This window comes from Zeugodacus cucurbitae, chromosome 2 (genome assembly GCF_028554725.1).
Source record: "Zeugodacus cucurbitae isolate PBARC_wt_2022May chromosome 2, idZeuCucr1.2, whole genome shotgun sequence".
Taxonomy (NCBI): Eukaryota; Metazoa; Arthropoda; class Insecta; order Diptera; family Tephritidae; genus Zeugodacus; species Zeugodacus cucurbitae.
In genome coordinates, this window is record NC_071667.1 from 7,120,282 (window position 1) to 7,137,807 (window position 17,526).

At 38.1% G+C, this 17,526-nt stretch overlaps 1 protein-coding gene across 1 annotated transcript; it reads left to right on the forward strand.

Moving 5' to 3' along the window:
• Positions 1–2,801: 2,801 nt before the first annotated feature.
• Positions 2,802–4,913, forward strand: LOC114803708 (uncharacterized). Its single transcript, XM_054225288.1, has 3 exons — positions 2,802–3,407; positions 3,464–4,734; positions 4,910–4,913. The coding sequence occupies exons 1-3, from the start codon at positions 2,802–2,804 to the stop codon at positions 4,911–4,913; spliced, it is 1,881 nt and encodes a 626-aa protein (XP_054081263.1).
• Positions 4,914–17,526: the final 12,613 nt, after the last annotated feature.

The window sequence follows — 17,526 nt, forward strand, 5'->3', positions numbered from 1 at the left end:
GCTCACATTTGACAACCAATTTTTAACACATATAAATTTGTTAAACATTTACAAAGGTGGCAACTCTACTTCTAATATGTCTGTAATAAAATAGTTCCGAGTGACTTTATAAAGCTAAAGCGCTTCATATTTTAACTGAATATTTGTTCAATTTTGTATTTGCGATAGATGGCAACTCTATACCGAAGTATAATTCAATTAAATAATTCCAGAATAATTACTTCTCTTCGTAATATTTCTAGAGAGCTGCAACTTTATTTTGAAATATATTTAGAATGATACCGAAATAAAATTTTTGTTGTGGACCTCATGCATCGAATTTTTATCCAATCCGGGAATAAGCGTATAAACGATAAAATACAAAGTAAAGAAAAATAATCGCTGATTCACTACAAAGAAACTTGTAGCAAAAACCAACAACATTTGCCACAATTAATGCACAACAACAGCACAGCACTCATCATGGTCGCATCACATACCATGTCCAGAGCGTAGCATACCACACTAACCCCAAGTGACCGCTAGTTGCGGTGTCGGCTCTCTTTCTTTATTTGGTATGGTTTTTCTTTGCACAACCACTTTACCAACGTGTGGCGATTAAAAGTGACAAGTGGCACACATGTTTTATGCATGTACTTATGTACTCATTCTACTCATGCCACGAGAACCAAGCTTTATACAAAGCAACGCCGCAATAATCGATTGGGGAATTGTGTAGTCAGCTGGTAGTCGCTAGCGCCACTTCTTCAATAAGGCGCTGTGACAGTATTACTAAATAGGAAAAGGTAATACATAGAAGTTAAGAGACAATGTAGTTCACATATGATAGTAAATTAACCTAGCAATGAGAAGCTATAAAGCAATTCTTCATGTAGAGGTATCTAACTCCACTTTTTAGTACTTCCATAACTGGAGGTCCAACGATTTCTTAATTATTTAGTCAAACTCTTTTAGTATGCGTATTAAATGAAGTACAACAACAACAACAGCATTGTTATAAAAAAATAACAGTATAAACGTGTCAAGAGTAACTAGTATATTTCAAAGTTGATCTTTACTCATAGCTGATCTCTTCCATCGAAGAACTATACTCGGAGCTTTTACAAGAATTGCTAAGGACAACCATATTGTCGAGGTCACATTTTACTTAACCAGCTAATCAAGTGAAACAGATTCTTAGAGTCACTACCAACGAATCCAAACAAATATATTCTGATCCACGTATAACAAAATGTGTGATTCTTAGTACACAGAGCCAGTACATCTTAGCTGAATTGAAAACGAACTTTTTCAAAGTTGGAACAAGAAAAAACCGACCGCTTTCTTTAGAGTCTATGAATAGGACTTCGGTGTAGTCTTCGGTTTAGGTCCGTCCTTTGTTTTTTTTTTCCTAACTTCGCTCTTTTTTTGTCAAAGTAATGACCTTTTAATACACAACACTATTATTATTATGTATTGTTGTTGGACTACACTCTTTGCTGTCATCATGTAAAGTATTTTTCGCTTCTTTCTTCTAGCCACTGTTCATATGCACTACAGCAAAGCTGCTTTTTCTAGCCTTTAACCGCGCACACATCCACCACCAGAGAATTGAATGGTGAAAAACCTATAAGCAACAATAACACTAATGCCAGACGCCATCACAAACACCAAGTCAGGGGTTAGTTAAACATGCGGCGCACATGCCGGTCGCGTTTGAGCTGCGCGTCGCCACATTTAACCTCAAAGTTCACGGCATTAAAGGCAATTAAGACGCGTGTGCCAAGCGATTGGCATGCGGCATGTGGCAAGTTGCCAACAGTGGACTGAAGCGCATCACCAAGCGGTAGGTCTCAAGTAACTATGATAATAAAGTGGTAAGAGAGTTAATTAAGTCTTAGCTATGGTTTTTTGGAAAAATAAATATGTTTTTGAAAAGAAACTACGTGCTTTTAAGCTACTCTTCTGCATAAATTAATTCTAATTCGGCGATTTATTGAGTCAATTAAGTTCAGATTCTGCAAGAAACTCGAGTTTGGGCTATTGTTTTTAGGAAAAGTCGAGTTTAAGAAACTCAGAGAAGGTTAATTGAGTCTTAGTCCTTAAACAAAACTATGTCCAGACTTATCTGCTTAGATTAAAATGCAATTATGTGACTAATTGAGTCAATTAAATTTAGATTATGTCATAAATTCGAGTTTAGGTTATTGTGTTTAGAAACATTTTGGATATAACTTCAGTAAAGGCTTTCGAATTGTCTGAGTGGTTCGAAGTACTGCGGTGATTATTTTGAAGAACCCATTGGAACCATAAAAGAACTTGCCAGGCTTAATTAGCGAATGTACTTTTCCTCTACCGCTCAATCGCCCTACACCTTTCACATGTCGTTGTTCCTTTTGGAGTCCAAAGCAATCAATTTTGCTTAGTGGAAATTTCTTCTAATGATCCATGAAATTTTATAGCCAAACAAAAAATTTTAATAGAGCCGATTGTATGAACTTTACGGAAATCCGATTCGTGCGCAGTCAATCCTACTATTAATTATTCAAAAATTCCATGTAGAAAACACCTCTGATTTTTCATAAAAACATATCCCACATGGTTAATTTTGGTTAATTGAATGAATCAACACACAACTCACACACTCCCTCACAACTCACGTCACTCCTGGGAATCAATTAGCAGCAACAAGCGACGCACAAGACCGCACCCAATATATGTAGCTTGATGTTGCAGTGTAACGGCTTTGCAAATATGTATGTTAAGTTATAAAAGCACTAAGTAAACATAAAGTAAAGCCACAAACTTTGGCAGCGAAGAGAATGAAGCATGTTTGGAACTTTGGCCGCGCACTCGCAATACTACTACTTATGCAGGCAGTCAAGTGCCAGCAGAGCACGGACGGACCAGAATTTGTGGACTATACTTTGCTGAGTTTCCTGCAGGATGTGCGTCAACTGCAACACTACGACCAGCTGGTATTTGCACACAACCGAAATGCGACCTTAGCACCGGCATTCGGTGCACTGTCGCAGTTGGAGCTAACGGAACCAGAGGAAGTCGTGGACTTCAAGAACTTTCGTCTGACTACTAACCAGGATTATGAGGACCAATTCGTACGCAATGTGATGACAGAACTTTCAGTGCCGCTCATTCATTTCAACGAGTTGAGCGCTATACAGCTGAGGCAGCACTTTAGTACAGCGCTCTTGTTGGTGGTGTATTTGGAGGAGTCACTTGCGGCACAGTCAGTGCTGTTCAAAGCATTAGTGGCGAGTTTGAAGCATAGAACCCACGCGAATATTTTATTTTTAATAAACAACGTCAACACTACGGCGAGCTGTGACCAGATCTATCTAAGTCAACTCTTTCAATTTTGCTGGCAAAGTAAAATGATTAATGTGGCAGCGTTATGTGCTGACTATAAGGTAGGCGCATATTTTTACGTACGGTATACTAATAAATGCATTATGTTAACTTTTAGCGCACAAAGCAATTCTACAGTTACACGCACTTTCCCGTATTCTCATTGGAGTATAAGTCATTAAGCAGCTTGCAGCTACACGATGCGCCCGTCTTTCCCGATCGCCTACGCAATTTAAATGGCTACAGACTGCCCTATATAATAGGTGGCGCCGATCCCCGCATTATTATCTATGAATATAATGGACGGCGCATTGTCGGCGGTTTCGTTGGTCACTTCCTCAGCAGCTTTTCAAAAAAATACAATTTTACATTCTACGAACCGCTTCCCTCACCTTCGAATACGAAATTTGCACCCTCACAGGATTTAATTGCGGCTGTGCGCAACAATACCGCTGAGATTTCGGTTGCGCTAACCTTCCCGAATATACCGTACGATGGTTTCTCCTACCCATACGAGCATGTGAATTGGTGCGTTTGGACACCGGTGGAAGCGGATATACCGAATTATGACTTTTTCTGGATCGTCTTCGAGGGTATGACCTTCGCATTGGCGCTCGGCGTTGTACTGCTCATATCCTTCGTGCTGAGTTGCGCGCTCTGGCAGCATGGCAACAAACCGGACATATTGCGCTTCTTCGTGCACGATGCCTGCTTGCGCGGCGTTCTGAGTCAGCCATTTCGCGAGCTCGCACGCGCACCGTTCGTTATACGTTTCATTTATCTGCAAATATGCGTGCTCGGTATACTGCTGACCACTTCGTATAATGCTTACTTTGCCACCTATTGGACGAGTGCACCTAAGGTGCCCCCATATCGCAACTTCGACGACATACTCTATTCGCATAAAAAGGTTTACGTTTTTGCGCCCGAGTATATGGAGCTGATTGCACGCGCAGCCGATTTGCGAAAGTATATACCGATGTTTCATGTCGAAAGAGATTATCACAATTACCTAGCGACACGTGACACTTTCGACACCAAATACTTGTATATGATACCAACGACTAAGTGGCGTATTTACAGTGAACAGCAGAAAGTTTTCACCACACCTATATTTCGTATGCGCACCGATTTGTGTTTCTATCATAATATACCAATGTGTTTCCCCATTCATACTAATTCGATATTTTCGATAATATTACGAGACATGATTTTCCAGACGGCTCAAGCGGGTCTAACCGAGTATTGGATGCGTGGTGGCTTTCTAGAGCTCATCAGAGCCGGACGTTTGGGTTTCGAAGACTTGAGTCGTCGTAATGAGTTTAGTGCCATGGCAGTGGAGGATATGAAATATGTCTGGATGGGTTATGGCATTGCTTGCGCTATAATGTTTGCGCTATTTCTGGCAGAGCATTGCTACTTTCGTCGTAAGTTTTTAATGACATTTTCTGTGAAAACTCTTTGGCGTAGATTTTGCTGTAAGAAAAAATTGTAGACGAGTTGTATATGTACGAATATGTTAAATAAATTTGTCCGTATCCTTCTTTGGCTTTTTTGTTTTCAGATAGTAAACAAGAAAAAACGTTAACTTCGGCTGTACCGAAGCTAATATACCCTTCACGGGTGTATTTCTTTTAGTAACTATGTGTTTAAGCAAATCTAAAGACGTAAGAGAAAGTAATTAAAAAAAAGAAAACATTTTACTAATTCTTTTTAGCCGGGTTGTTTGCTAGAAACATTAAGGTTATATAGTTAACCGATCTGAACAATTTCTTCGGAGATTATATTATTACCTTAAGCAGTAATCTATGTCAAATTTCGTGAAGATACCACTTCAAATGCGGAAGTTTTCCATACAAGCCATTGATTCCGATCGTTCAGTTTGTATGACAGCTATATGCTATAGTGCACCGATCTGAACAATTTTTTCGGAGATTAAATTATTTCTATGAACAATAACTCATACCAAATTTCGTGAAGATATGTAGTAAAATGCGGAAGTTTTCCATACAAGCCATTGATTCCGATCGTTCAGTTTGTATGGCAGCTATATGCTATAGTGAACCGATCTGAACAATTTTTTCGGGGATTAAATTATTTCTATTATTTCAATAACTCGTTCAGTTTGTATGGCAGCTATATGATATAGTGGTCCGACAAATGAGCAGCTTCTTGAAGAGAAAATAACATCTGCAAAATTTGAAAATCTTATATCTTAAAAACTGAAGGACTAGTTCAGTTCGACATGGCTAAATCAACTCAGTTCAACATACTGATCATTTATATATATATTTTATAGGGAGTCCGACGCTTTCTTCTCGGTGTTACAAACTTCGTGACAAACTTAATATACCCTGTTCAGGGTATAAAAAAGAGTAAGATATTTAAAATCAGATCTCGAATAAATATTCCTCAACTCAGAAATAATAAGATCAGATATTACTGATCTTTCAATTGTAGGGATTAGTGAAAACAGTAGTTCGGCCGAAAAAAGCGTTCTGTTTCAAGGAAGGTCTGAGAACGCTTCACAGCATAGGCAACTTCTCAAACTAGATTTCTAACTTAAGAATTTGAACTAATGTAAAAAGTCTGGGTTTTCAGACAGTCCATGCCGGGATCAATTGTTTTCGGAGCTGTAATATCATAAATAACTGTAATCATATCAAATGTCATGGTCAAAAAAGACCACCCCAACCCAGTTGAAGAACTCTTCATAAGTGAGCCTCACATTTCTGAACACATACCTTCTATGTTAATTTTTTTAGACACACACACTCCCATTCAACCATTGCTAGCACTGCATAACTCGCCGCTGATGCAAAATTTCGTGCTTTTAAATACTTTCAACACCGATTCTTTGTTCGTTCCACCAAATCAGCGCTATTTTTGGAAATTTTTCAAGCAAATTTGCAAAATCGGTTTTTTTTTGTTGTTTTGGATGAGCTTAACACATTGTCTACGGCGAAGATTTGCGGCCAGTACAAATTGGTCGATTTGCACGGACCCAAACAGCGCGAAGACAACAACTGTGCGGCGTTGTACTTACGATCACAAGGAAATCTTTTGAAACAAGTAACAAACATAAAAATTGTAATGCGCAGAGAATTGTTACAAACAAGACCGACAGTGTTCTGCCTACTTTATGTGAGATAATGACTGATGTAACTCTTTCATAGCTTCGACATTTTTTTACGACTTTGTAACGGTGCAGCACAAAGTACAATGACATGGTGGAGGTTGCGAAACTGCGGCGAGGAAGTGAACTGCTTATTAAGGGTGGCAGAACTTTGATTAGCGGGATTTAAAACTTTATGAGACTAATGAACATACATAACCCAGTATTACTTTCGTTCAACATATTTCTTGTTGACTTCTAAGAATATATCAGTCGATTTCTCTCAGCTTTTGGACTACAGTTTGGAAGTTCAGTATTTCTTCTGTGTTCTTTTTTTTGGGGTTAGACCAATATAGTTTTTAATCAGATTAGATGTACTTCACACTATGCGATCGCAGAGTTTCTCATCGCCGAGTTGTAAGATCGATTTGAAACCTCTTCTTTCAGCCTCAAGCAATATAACAGCTCATAATTTCATTATCTGCGATATTAGACACTTTATTATACTCTTAATTTATTCACCTTTCTTTTTAATTAGCAATTTCTCATCTGTCTCACGAACAGCAAATATTTCTTAGCAGCTGCATTCAAACTCATAATATTGGAACTTAGCGCAGCAATTGAAATTACTATATAAGTGATAGTAAAAATTTGCCGCACCAGCAATTCATGCGTACGCGTGTGACGCTGTAGGAAAAATTATATATTTGAGGGCTCTACTATTTGATAATATACATTAACTTTAAACTCCTAAAATGAGTTTTGGTATCGAAAGTGTCATTCATTCAATGGATATGTTCGAGAAAATGTTGGTTTTCTGTATCAAAATTTATTTCCTGCCTAAGTTCTCTTTTGTGTAAGCCTTGATCTACATATTCCACACTTTCTTCCACATTTTTAAAACATATTCCACAAGTTGATGGCAATGTACACATTTCTACCTATTACGACTATCGACCATCTTCTAAGGATCTTATATTTTATACTCTCGCAACAAAAGTTGCTAAAGAGAGTATTATAGTTTTGTTCACATAACGGTTGTTTGTAACACCCAAAACTAAACGAGGTAGATATAGGGTTATATATACCAAAGTGATCAGGGTGAAGAGTGGAGTTCAAATTCGAATGTCTGTCTGTCCGTCCGTCCGTCCGTCTGTGCAAGCTGTAACATGAGTAAAAATTAAGATATATTGATGAAACTTGGCACACTTATTTCTTGGCACCATCGGAAGGTTGCTTTCGAAAATGAGCAAAATCGGACCACTGCCACGTCCACAAAATGGCGAAAACAGAAAACACATAAAATGCCATAACTAAGCCATAAATAAGGCTATGGAAATAAAATTTGGTATGAAGGATCGCACTATGAAGGGGCATATTTGGATGTAATTTTTTTGGGGAAGTGGGCGTGGCCCCGCCCCAAATAGGTTTTTTGTATATATCTCGCAAACCAATAGAGCTATATAAACCAAACTTTCGGCAGTCGTTTTTTTTAGCCATTTCCTTATACAGTCCAATTACAGAAATCGGATAATAACCACGCCCCCCTCCCATACAAAGGTTAGGTTGAAAATTACTAAAAGTGGGTTAACTCACTAACCAAACATGCCAGAAACACTAAATTTCACATAGGAAATGGCAGATGGAAGCTACACTCAGATTTTTTTACAAAATGGAAAATGGGCGTGACGTCGCCCACTTATGGGTCAAAAATTATATCTCAGGAATTACTCGACCGATTTCAATGAAACTTGGTTTATAATAGTTTCCTTACATCCCAATGAGAGGTTGTGAAAATAGGCCAAATCGCTTCACAACCACGCCTACTTCCTACATACCAGAACTTTGAAGACGATCTGAATTGTTTGTATGTATGTGATTGGCGTTGCAACCGTTTAGCCGGTTATAGCCGAATCGACGATAGTGCGCCACCTCTCTCTCTCCTTCGCAGTTCGGCGCCAGTTGGAGATCCCAAGTGTAACCAGGTCGCTCTCCACCTGGTCCCTCCAACGGAGTGGAGGCCTTCCCCTTCCTCGACTTCCTCCGGCGGGTACTGCATCGAACACTTTCAGGGCTGGAGTGTTTTCGTCCATTCGGACAACATGACCTAGCCAGCGTAGCCGCTGTCTTTTTATTCGCTGAACTATGTCAATGTCGTCGTATAACTCGTACAGCTCATCGTTCCATCGTCTGCGGTATTCGCCGTTGCCAATGTTCTGAGGACCATAAATCTTACGCAAAATTTTCCTCTCGAAAACTCCTAGTGTCGTCTCATCTGATGATGACATCGTCCAAGCTTCTGCACCGTAAAGCAGGACGGGAATGATAAGCGACTTGTAGAGCTTGATTTTGGTTCGTCGAGAGAGGACTTTACTGTTCAATTGCCTACTCAGTCCAAAGTAGCACCTGTTGACAAGAGTTATTCTGCGCTGGATTTCGAGGCTGACATTGTTCGTGTTGTTGATGCTGGTTCCCAGGTATACGAAATTATCTACGACCTCGAAGTTATGACTGTCAACAGTGACGTGGGAGCCAAGACGCGAAGGCGCCGACTGTTTGTTTGATGACAGGAGATATTTCGTCTTGTCCTCACCTCCAGACCCATTCGCTTCGCCTCCTTATCCATGCGGGAAAAAGCAGAACAAACGGCGCGGTTGTTGCTTCCGATGATATCAATATCATCGGCATACGCCAGCAGCTGTACACTTTTCAAGATATAAAGTAAGCACTAGTGAAGATATCGGTGCAGAACTTTGTACAAATACTACGTTTATAGTGTGGCAGCCTCATTCTAAAAATCGCCGAAATCGGACCCATATATCGAACATGAAGACCTCGGTGCTTCTAACCTAATATGATGGTTTTCATCTATCAATGGACTTTATGCAATATGTATGACGAATATGTGGGCCAAATTGTGTATTTTATAATATAAATAAAGTTATATAAATAAATTGCGAGAGTATAAAATGTTCGGTTACACCCGAACTTAGCCCTTCCTTACTTGTTTTGTGATGTTTTTGTATTATACTTTTCTGATGTTCCATAGAGATCAACACTCTCCAAATTTTCCGTTATAACCACCTTTCAGTGTTCATTTAAAATACAGATTTTCAATTTGCATTTCCTACAGGGTCAATAAGTGTTTCCTTCCAGTAAGTACTTATGTGGCCATAACAAACAACTTGTGGCAAATGTGCGTGCGAATTATTACCACCTGTCAACATTATACATTATATGTATGGACACAAAATATTTGTTGCTTTTACTTGTTGTTGTTGCTACTTTTCTTACAGCGCTCATTGTTGTTGGCCAACTGGCTGGCTGGCTGGCAGTGCGTGTATAACTAATAAACAACTCATCGTTAAATGCGTGAAATGTTGCTGCCACGCATCTGCGACTTTGCAACTCACTCAACAGACGCAACGATGCGCTTGTAAACACCACTTGAATCTGCCACTAAAGCATATTTACATTGTGTGCTTAAATACTTGTGTTGTTGTCGTTGTCATTTCGTGTAGGTTGCGCGAAACGCATGCATACAAGTGTACACTTAAGCACATAAGCACACACAAGCATTCCGATAAGTCTCAAAGTACTCTTAGTTACTCTCTTGTTGATGTTGCCAACGTTTGTTAGTTTTTCACTAAGATAATCATGCGTTTTACGATTTTCCTGCCTCATTTTTCATCTCGACCAACTTAAATGATTGTTGCTATTGTTGTTGCATTTATTTCTAGCCCGAAGGACCTGCCTTCACAAGCATGCGTCTACTCCAGCGGCGTTTGTAAAAAATTACCTGTGTTGCTCACACGCTGCGCTGCTGTCATACAAATCGGAATTGAAATGAAACGATGATGAGTTGAAAAAGAAATATTCATTTATTTGCACATTTTAATTGAATAATGAAACACCGATCGCAGGTGATCACAGGGGGGGCAATGGCGCAAGTAAATTTAACTGTGATGCTTACAATGTACTGCGGAAAATTTGTCTGAGCTTTTAAGCGAGATTTAATAGTTTCGAAGATTAACTTTTAACCGGTAGATGGCGCTGGTATTGGGGAACAACTTTTCTTCGCTATTTTAAGGTATTTATGAACAAGAAAGATGGAATAATTTTAAAATTGATAGCATGGAAATAGTCGTAAGCTCTCTTCTGTCCATTTTTATTTTAACTTATTGAACAATACTATGTATGAAACAATGGCCAGTTAGAACCCCTAAGGTGAAGGCCTAAGATGAAGTGAACTTTGCTAAGGGCGAAATGTTCGGTAGACCTCTCCCGATTCATCTAAGGCCAGATGAATCTGGGCAACTGCGCAAGTGCTGGTGATCAACGCTTGCTCAGCTCAGCCGAGACACACCTGTCCAGTAGTAAATCACAATAGGATAACGCGGCTCCGACTTGTTCTGAGAGCGAGACAGACCTAACTGACTTTTCAAGATCATCAGCCTTACAATTTCCAGAGATTAATTAATCGATAAATCTATCTCTGCAAAATTATACTTGCGAATTCCAATTGCTCATTGCACAAATAGTTGAAGTACTTACAATTTCCGTCTTGTTTCTTCGTATTTAAATAGATGTAAAAGATTTGAATATTATTCTTTTTAATTTCTTTCCAAAAATTGCCCTTGTTGACAAGCCAATGAACCTATAAATTGTTTTTCTTTGCACAAGAGAACACGAAATGCTACTTAGTCAGCATTTCACTGGTTGGGATCGAACCAAGAAACGAGTATAAAAACTCGAAACATGGCTGGGAAAAACGGTGAGAAACGAACATTTCAAAGTCATAAAATATGCAATAAACATTACGAAAACAAGCAAAGTATTTACTAACTAAAGCGGTCATAAACTCGGTCTAAAACTTAGAGCAGAAAGAGCGACAATAATAGCAAAAAAACAACAACAATCGCACTAACAACAACATCAAAACGAATAATGAAAATTTACAAGACTAAATGGCGCAAGAACAACGGCAACAACAGCAACAATAACAATAATATTAACCGACGACAAGCGAAGCATTAACGAGCTTTGGATGTGCATTGATGTTAAGTACCTGAGCGCGCTCGTCACGCTCGAGACAGGTGAGCGGGCCAAAGCCAAAACGAAGTTCGTTGCTTAAGTCTTTTGTTTTATATCGATTTTATAGATTTATTTTTTTTTTTTTGTTTTGCGATTTATTTAGCAAACAGCGTGCAAGTTTGTTGTTGTTGTCGCCAGCGCTATTACATCTGCTTGCATGCCGAAAACTCACAAGCCACATGACGATGCTCGTGTACGCTGCCTGGGGACACTGTGGCAACACTACCAAAATCAGCGCATTTCGTGTGCGATTTTAACTTGATGCTCGACTTTTCATTGCGACCAAGCATGAAGAGCCAACGCAAATAGCTGCCAGTGTTGTGACAGTTGCGTGCCACAAAGCCGCAACACTTATTGTTGTTGTTGCATGCCTAGGCCCAAAAGTATAAATGGCATCACTTAGCTTGGCGGCTTGTTAAACAACGAGGTTACAGAGTTGGAAGCGCTTCAAAGCGACAGCGGCGCTGTTGCTATTGTTGTTGTTATGCGTATGATGCACGCTTGGTAGCCAATTAAAAGTTGGAAAATCACAAATGCTAAATTCACAAAAAAAAATATATATATACTGTTTTTATATAACATACAAAACAGCAACAACAAAAGCTAGCAAAATATTGCAAATATGTAATTTCGCATTTTTTGTTTTTGTTTTTTTATTATCCATCACATTGATGTTGCAACGCACAACAAAAAGAAGCTGCTGCCACCATAAAATCGCTCGCATTGACCTCTTCCCAAAAACATGCCGCACAACAATGTTGCGCATCGTAAGATGTACAAATTAAAATTCTTTTGTGGCAAACACGGCCGCGACACGTCGCAAGTGCCAATTATTTATTTATATTATATACACATCTATTATATATATATATATGAATGAAGATGTGTTTGCTCGGCATATATAGGGTCCGTTTGGTTTGTACCAAATTCGTTGCTCGTTATAATGGCTGGTATAATATATCACTCGAGCGACGGCCGCAAATATGGCAGCTTGAAATTGTTTGACTATTTAGCTGCGCCGACGCTGCCCCTGCCACCGCTACTGCTGCTGCCGCAAGTAGCACGCTTGACACATTAGCCAACAAGCGCAACAGTGCGGCCGATGATGAACTCGAACTGTCCACTAATGATGCCGCTGTTGGCGCTGATGACAAAGATGACGATATTGACCACAAAAGCGCAGAAAACAGCAAATCGGTAAAGCCAAGTGCACAATTTTTGTCGATATGAATGTGCTGAGGCAATTAAAAATTCTTTGGTTACGCAAAAATTATTCTGCGTTGCATGTTATAAATATTTAAGGAGATCATTAATGTGACGGCAAAGAATTTTTATATAAATTTTTATATATTTTCTATAAGGAATAAATTCATCGCCCTCTCTGGGCTGTTATTAATCTGTTGACATTTTAGTACCTTAAATGACATCAAAAAATAAAAAATAATAAAAATATGAAAATTATAAAATAAATAAAAATTAAATAAGAAATAAATAAAAAAAACAAGTAAGGAAGGGCTAAGTTCGGGTGCAACCGAACATTTTATACTCTCGCAATTTATTGATATAGTTTTATAAAGATAACACAATTCGACCAAATATCGAACAATATATCGAAGACTATACGCTCACTTAATTTTATGGGATCTGGGGAAAGTAATGCCCCGATTTAAACCATTTTTGGTACAGAGACAAACTGTTATAAAAAAAAATTCAGAGGGAATGAATTACATTAAAATATCTGAGAGATTTACCTATATTTTCGGTGAAAAATTAGACTTAGGCACTGAGTTCTTCATGTTCGATATCAGGGGCCTTGAAAAGTCCTGGTCCGATTTTGACAATTTTTCCACAAGTGATGTCACAGCTCAAATACAATATTTGTGTAAAATTTTATTTCGCTATCTTCATTTGTTCCTAATGTATATATGTGTTATAAAGTGAACGAATCGGAAGGATGCAAAATTGAGTTATATGGGAAGTCGGCGTAGTTGTGAACCGATTTCGCCCATATTCCACCCATGTCACCAGGGTGTCAAGAAAGTGTTATATACCAAATTTCATTGAAATCGGTCGAGTAGTTCTTGATTTTTACTCAAGTTATCGCTTGCACGGACAGACGGACAGACAGACATTCGGATTTGAACTCCACTCTTCACCCTGATCACTTTGGTATATATAACCCTATATCTAACTCGTTTAGTTTTGTGTGTTACAAACAACCGTTATGTGAACAAAACTATAATACTCTCTTTAGCAACTTTGTTGCGAGAGTATAAAAAAATCATTGCATATTTCTGGGGATCATTTAAGAATTTTCAAATTTGCATAGATATTCGAGATATTTTAAAATTGGTCAAATTTATTAGATACTTATTGCAGAAGCTTACTTTTTGCTAGTTATACGATCAAAAGAGAGGCTCTTCATCCCATATTGCATTACGAAATCTATAAAATTGTTTTCAATGAAAAAAACTTCAACTCAGTATTGAAATTGTGATAAATTCCACCTAACAAATTCACCAGCCAAGTTTACAGTAGACTCGCAAACCCCCAAAAGCAGTGTCGAACCTCAAACTCAGAGCTAAATGAGTGAGTTATATGAAAATTTACGACACTTCGCTGCCACAAGCAATACGAGCAAACAACGAAGAGTAAAACAAAAAAAACAGTATAAATGCTATTTAATAAAGCGAAAAAAGCAAAAAAAAAAAAAAGCAAACGAAATTGTACAGCAACGTCAATAGTCAGCGCCTCGGGACAAAGCAAAGGTGCAAGTCAAGCAGCAGCCAAACATCAAATGGCAGCACTATGTAGTTGTTGCCGCATGCGCAAACGGTTAAACTCATTTAAATGCAAAATGTGAAAAGCCGAAAGCGAAGAGCAACAACAACGCTGTTTAGCAAATGACACAAAATTGTTGAGGGAAAAACCAAATGAAAGATGTAGAAATTCCACAGCAGCGATCGGAATGAACACTTGTCGGCTGGAAACAGCACTTTGCACTGCATTCATTTGTTGATCGCGCTCTTGTTGAGGCGCCTACGGCTGCTCCCCGCAAGTGCACACTAAATGAGCGTTCGCAACAGCCGCAAAATGTAGCAAACTCTAAGAGCTAAATGCAGCAAAATATCAATCGTCCAAGTTCAGGGGCATACCGAAGAATTTCCATCAAAGATGAATATTCGCGGTCAATGTTAGTTGTTAAGCTCAACAAGTAATTGCACATTGGAGAGAAGTGGTAGTAGAAGAAGAAAGCACATCAAGTGTTGTATCATGAGAGCATCATATATTTATAAAATATTAAATAACAGTACCCTAAGGGGTTCTACAAAACTCAAACCAAGGGATCATACTTGAGTCTCGTAAAAGCTCTACAATTTAAAATTTAGAAGAGGTTTCACCTCCACCTACTTCAAATTGATGTATTGCACCTTTATCAAGATCAGTTTAACTTAGTCTATGTTTAGAGTAAAATTCTAGGGTCTATTATCTGTCGGACCAGATTGGCCTAAGTTTAGACTAACTACTATCATTAAATGATGTAACGTGATCTCTTTTAAAATACCTCATTGGTCGTCGTTGTGGTTGTTATTATATCATTAAAGATTCCCTCAACTGTTTTGAAAATGATGAAATCTTAACAATAAGTCCCTGTGTCTCTATTTTTATTTAAGCAAGTTTCAAACAAACGCATTGCATAAAAAAAGGGGAAAATCTAGATCTTACTTTAGATTGAGTATAGCTAGCAAACTAAAATCAAAGATCTTTTGTGCTTAGATCGACGCAAAGAGTAGATCTCAAAGTCGAAGGTAAAAGACCAAAAGTTGATGGATAAGTCTCTTGTTTGATCTACAAATAATCAATTTATAAAGTTTCTTATCCTACCAAAGTTCATTTGAGGAATTTCGGAAACATTTATAAAGTTTCCCGACGCTTACGGAAGTAGACGCTTTCATAAGACACAGTTATTCTGTTTGTTATGTAACGAAAGCTGCTTTTGAGGTTAAATTATGAACCCTCAGCTACCCGTGCTTATTTTTACGTGAAGAAATCCACATTTTGAGGTTAGATTTCTGGCTGTAGGGGGTCTTTACGTCACATTAGCTGTATTCAGACGCCAATCTGGTAGAAATAATTACCACTAAACTGAAAATGTTTGATGCACTGAAAATAGAAGACATACATTATGCCTAAGGTATCAAATAATATAAATGCTAAACTACTGAACCAACTCATGACGTCACAAGTGTTGGCCAATATTTATATGTGCACAAGTTTTTTCACCATTTAATGTTTTTTCTTATGTATGCTACACATTATCTGCCAAATAGCTGTTGTGATTTCTTTACGCTTTAAATGTGTTTTTTTTTCTGTTCTTCTGCCATTGCTCCCAACTCTTCTTTGCAGCGAAAAAATTTTCCCACACCATGCTTAGTCGATACATTTAGTTAAAGCAACTATAACCGCAACCGCGAAAGCCACAAAAGAGCGGCAGAGGTGATGCCAACGTTGCGTTAAAACTACGCATGCGCGAACGCACTCCACAAACCAACACACACACACACACACGAGCGGACGAGCAAACGAACATGCATGCAGCAGATATTTAATCGAGCTTTGAATGCGGCGGCATTGTTTTATGTAAGCAAGCCATAGCAGCTGAAGTGGTGGTAAAAGAAGAAGAACAACAACACCAGCAACACTAGTTCATTATGAACGGTAACGGCAAAATTAAATGCAACAATAACACAAACAGCGAATACAAATCGAAAATATAAGCAAACACCGTTTTTCGCACACAATCAGCTGCAACAACAACAATGCCAACAATAACAAGCGCAGCAGCAGCAACGGCAACGGCGGTGGTTTACTAAAGAGCGACCAACTCAACTCTGTCAGGTCAATGGTTTTGCCATTTTATCGCTAAATCATCTGGTAATCATTACTTATAAGTGTTGCAGCGCGACTGCTGTTGATGCTGCGCCACAAACGTGTTGCGGTAAATTACCAAACAATAAAACACAATAAACTTAACCATGACAACAACAAGTAAACACTAACAACAACAACAACAACAGCGCTACAATAACTACATTGAAATTACAAAGAAGCTTGAGTTATTGACTTTAAAGTGGCAACACGCAAAAAGAGCATTAGAATTAGTGGTTGTTGTTCATTGTTGTTGCTACCACTATTATTATTATTATGGCTAATGTTTATATTCTTGATACACACGCGTTTAGTGAATTTTATAAATTGCCATTTTTGCTGCAATGTTGTTGCACGTTGTTGTTGTATGAGTTTAGTGTGCGCTCTTCTTCTTATCACTCACTTGTGGCACGGTGGCATTTCGCCAACAACAATTTCTTGCTAACGCTAATTTCTCAAATTGTTTAATACAAAACATCTTTTTAAGTGAATGCCTCCAATGGGTCGCGGATGTTTCTTTAGAAATGTTTATGTTGTTAGCAAATGTTTGCGAAATGTTGCAAAATGTTTGAGAAAATGCAAAATTTCTGTTCAACATTTTGTGGGAGTTGTGGTTTTAGAAAGCGCAAAGATAGTGGGTGAAATTACATATTGAGTGTGCGATTGGTTATCTTAAGTGAGATAGTGCGAAAGAGAGGGGAGAAATGTGGTATTTGAAAGGCATCCCTCAAAGCTGAGACACAATCAGATCAAGAGAAGGCAATATAATAGCCATTAAAAACCACTTATGAAAAATCTTAAATTAGTGTAAAGTGGATTAATCGATTAAACGACTATTTTCGATTAAAAATCGATGTAATTTGTTCGATTAATCGATAAAAGTTTGTAAAATTAAGTTCAATCGAAAGATATTTGTGAAATTCCCGAAAATTAAGTATATTTTTAATAGAAAAATCATTTATACGACTATTTTTGTCTTAAGAAAATCGATAACTTTCACCTAATTAGTTTACAGATATACATACATAAATGAAATTTCTGAA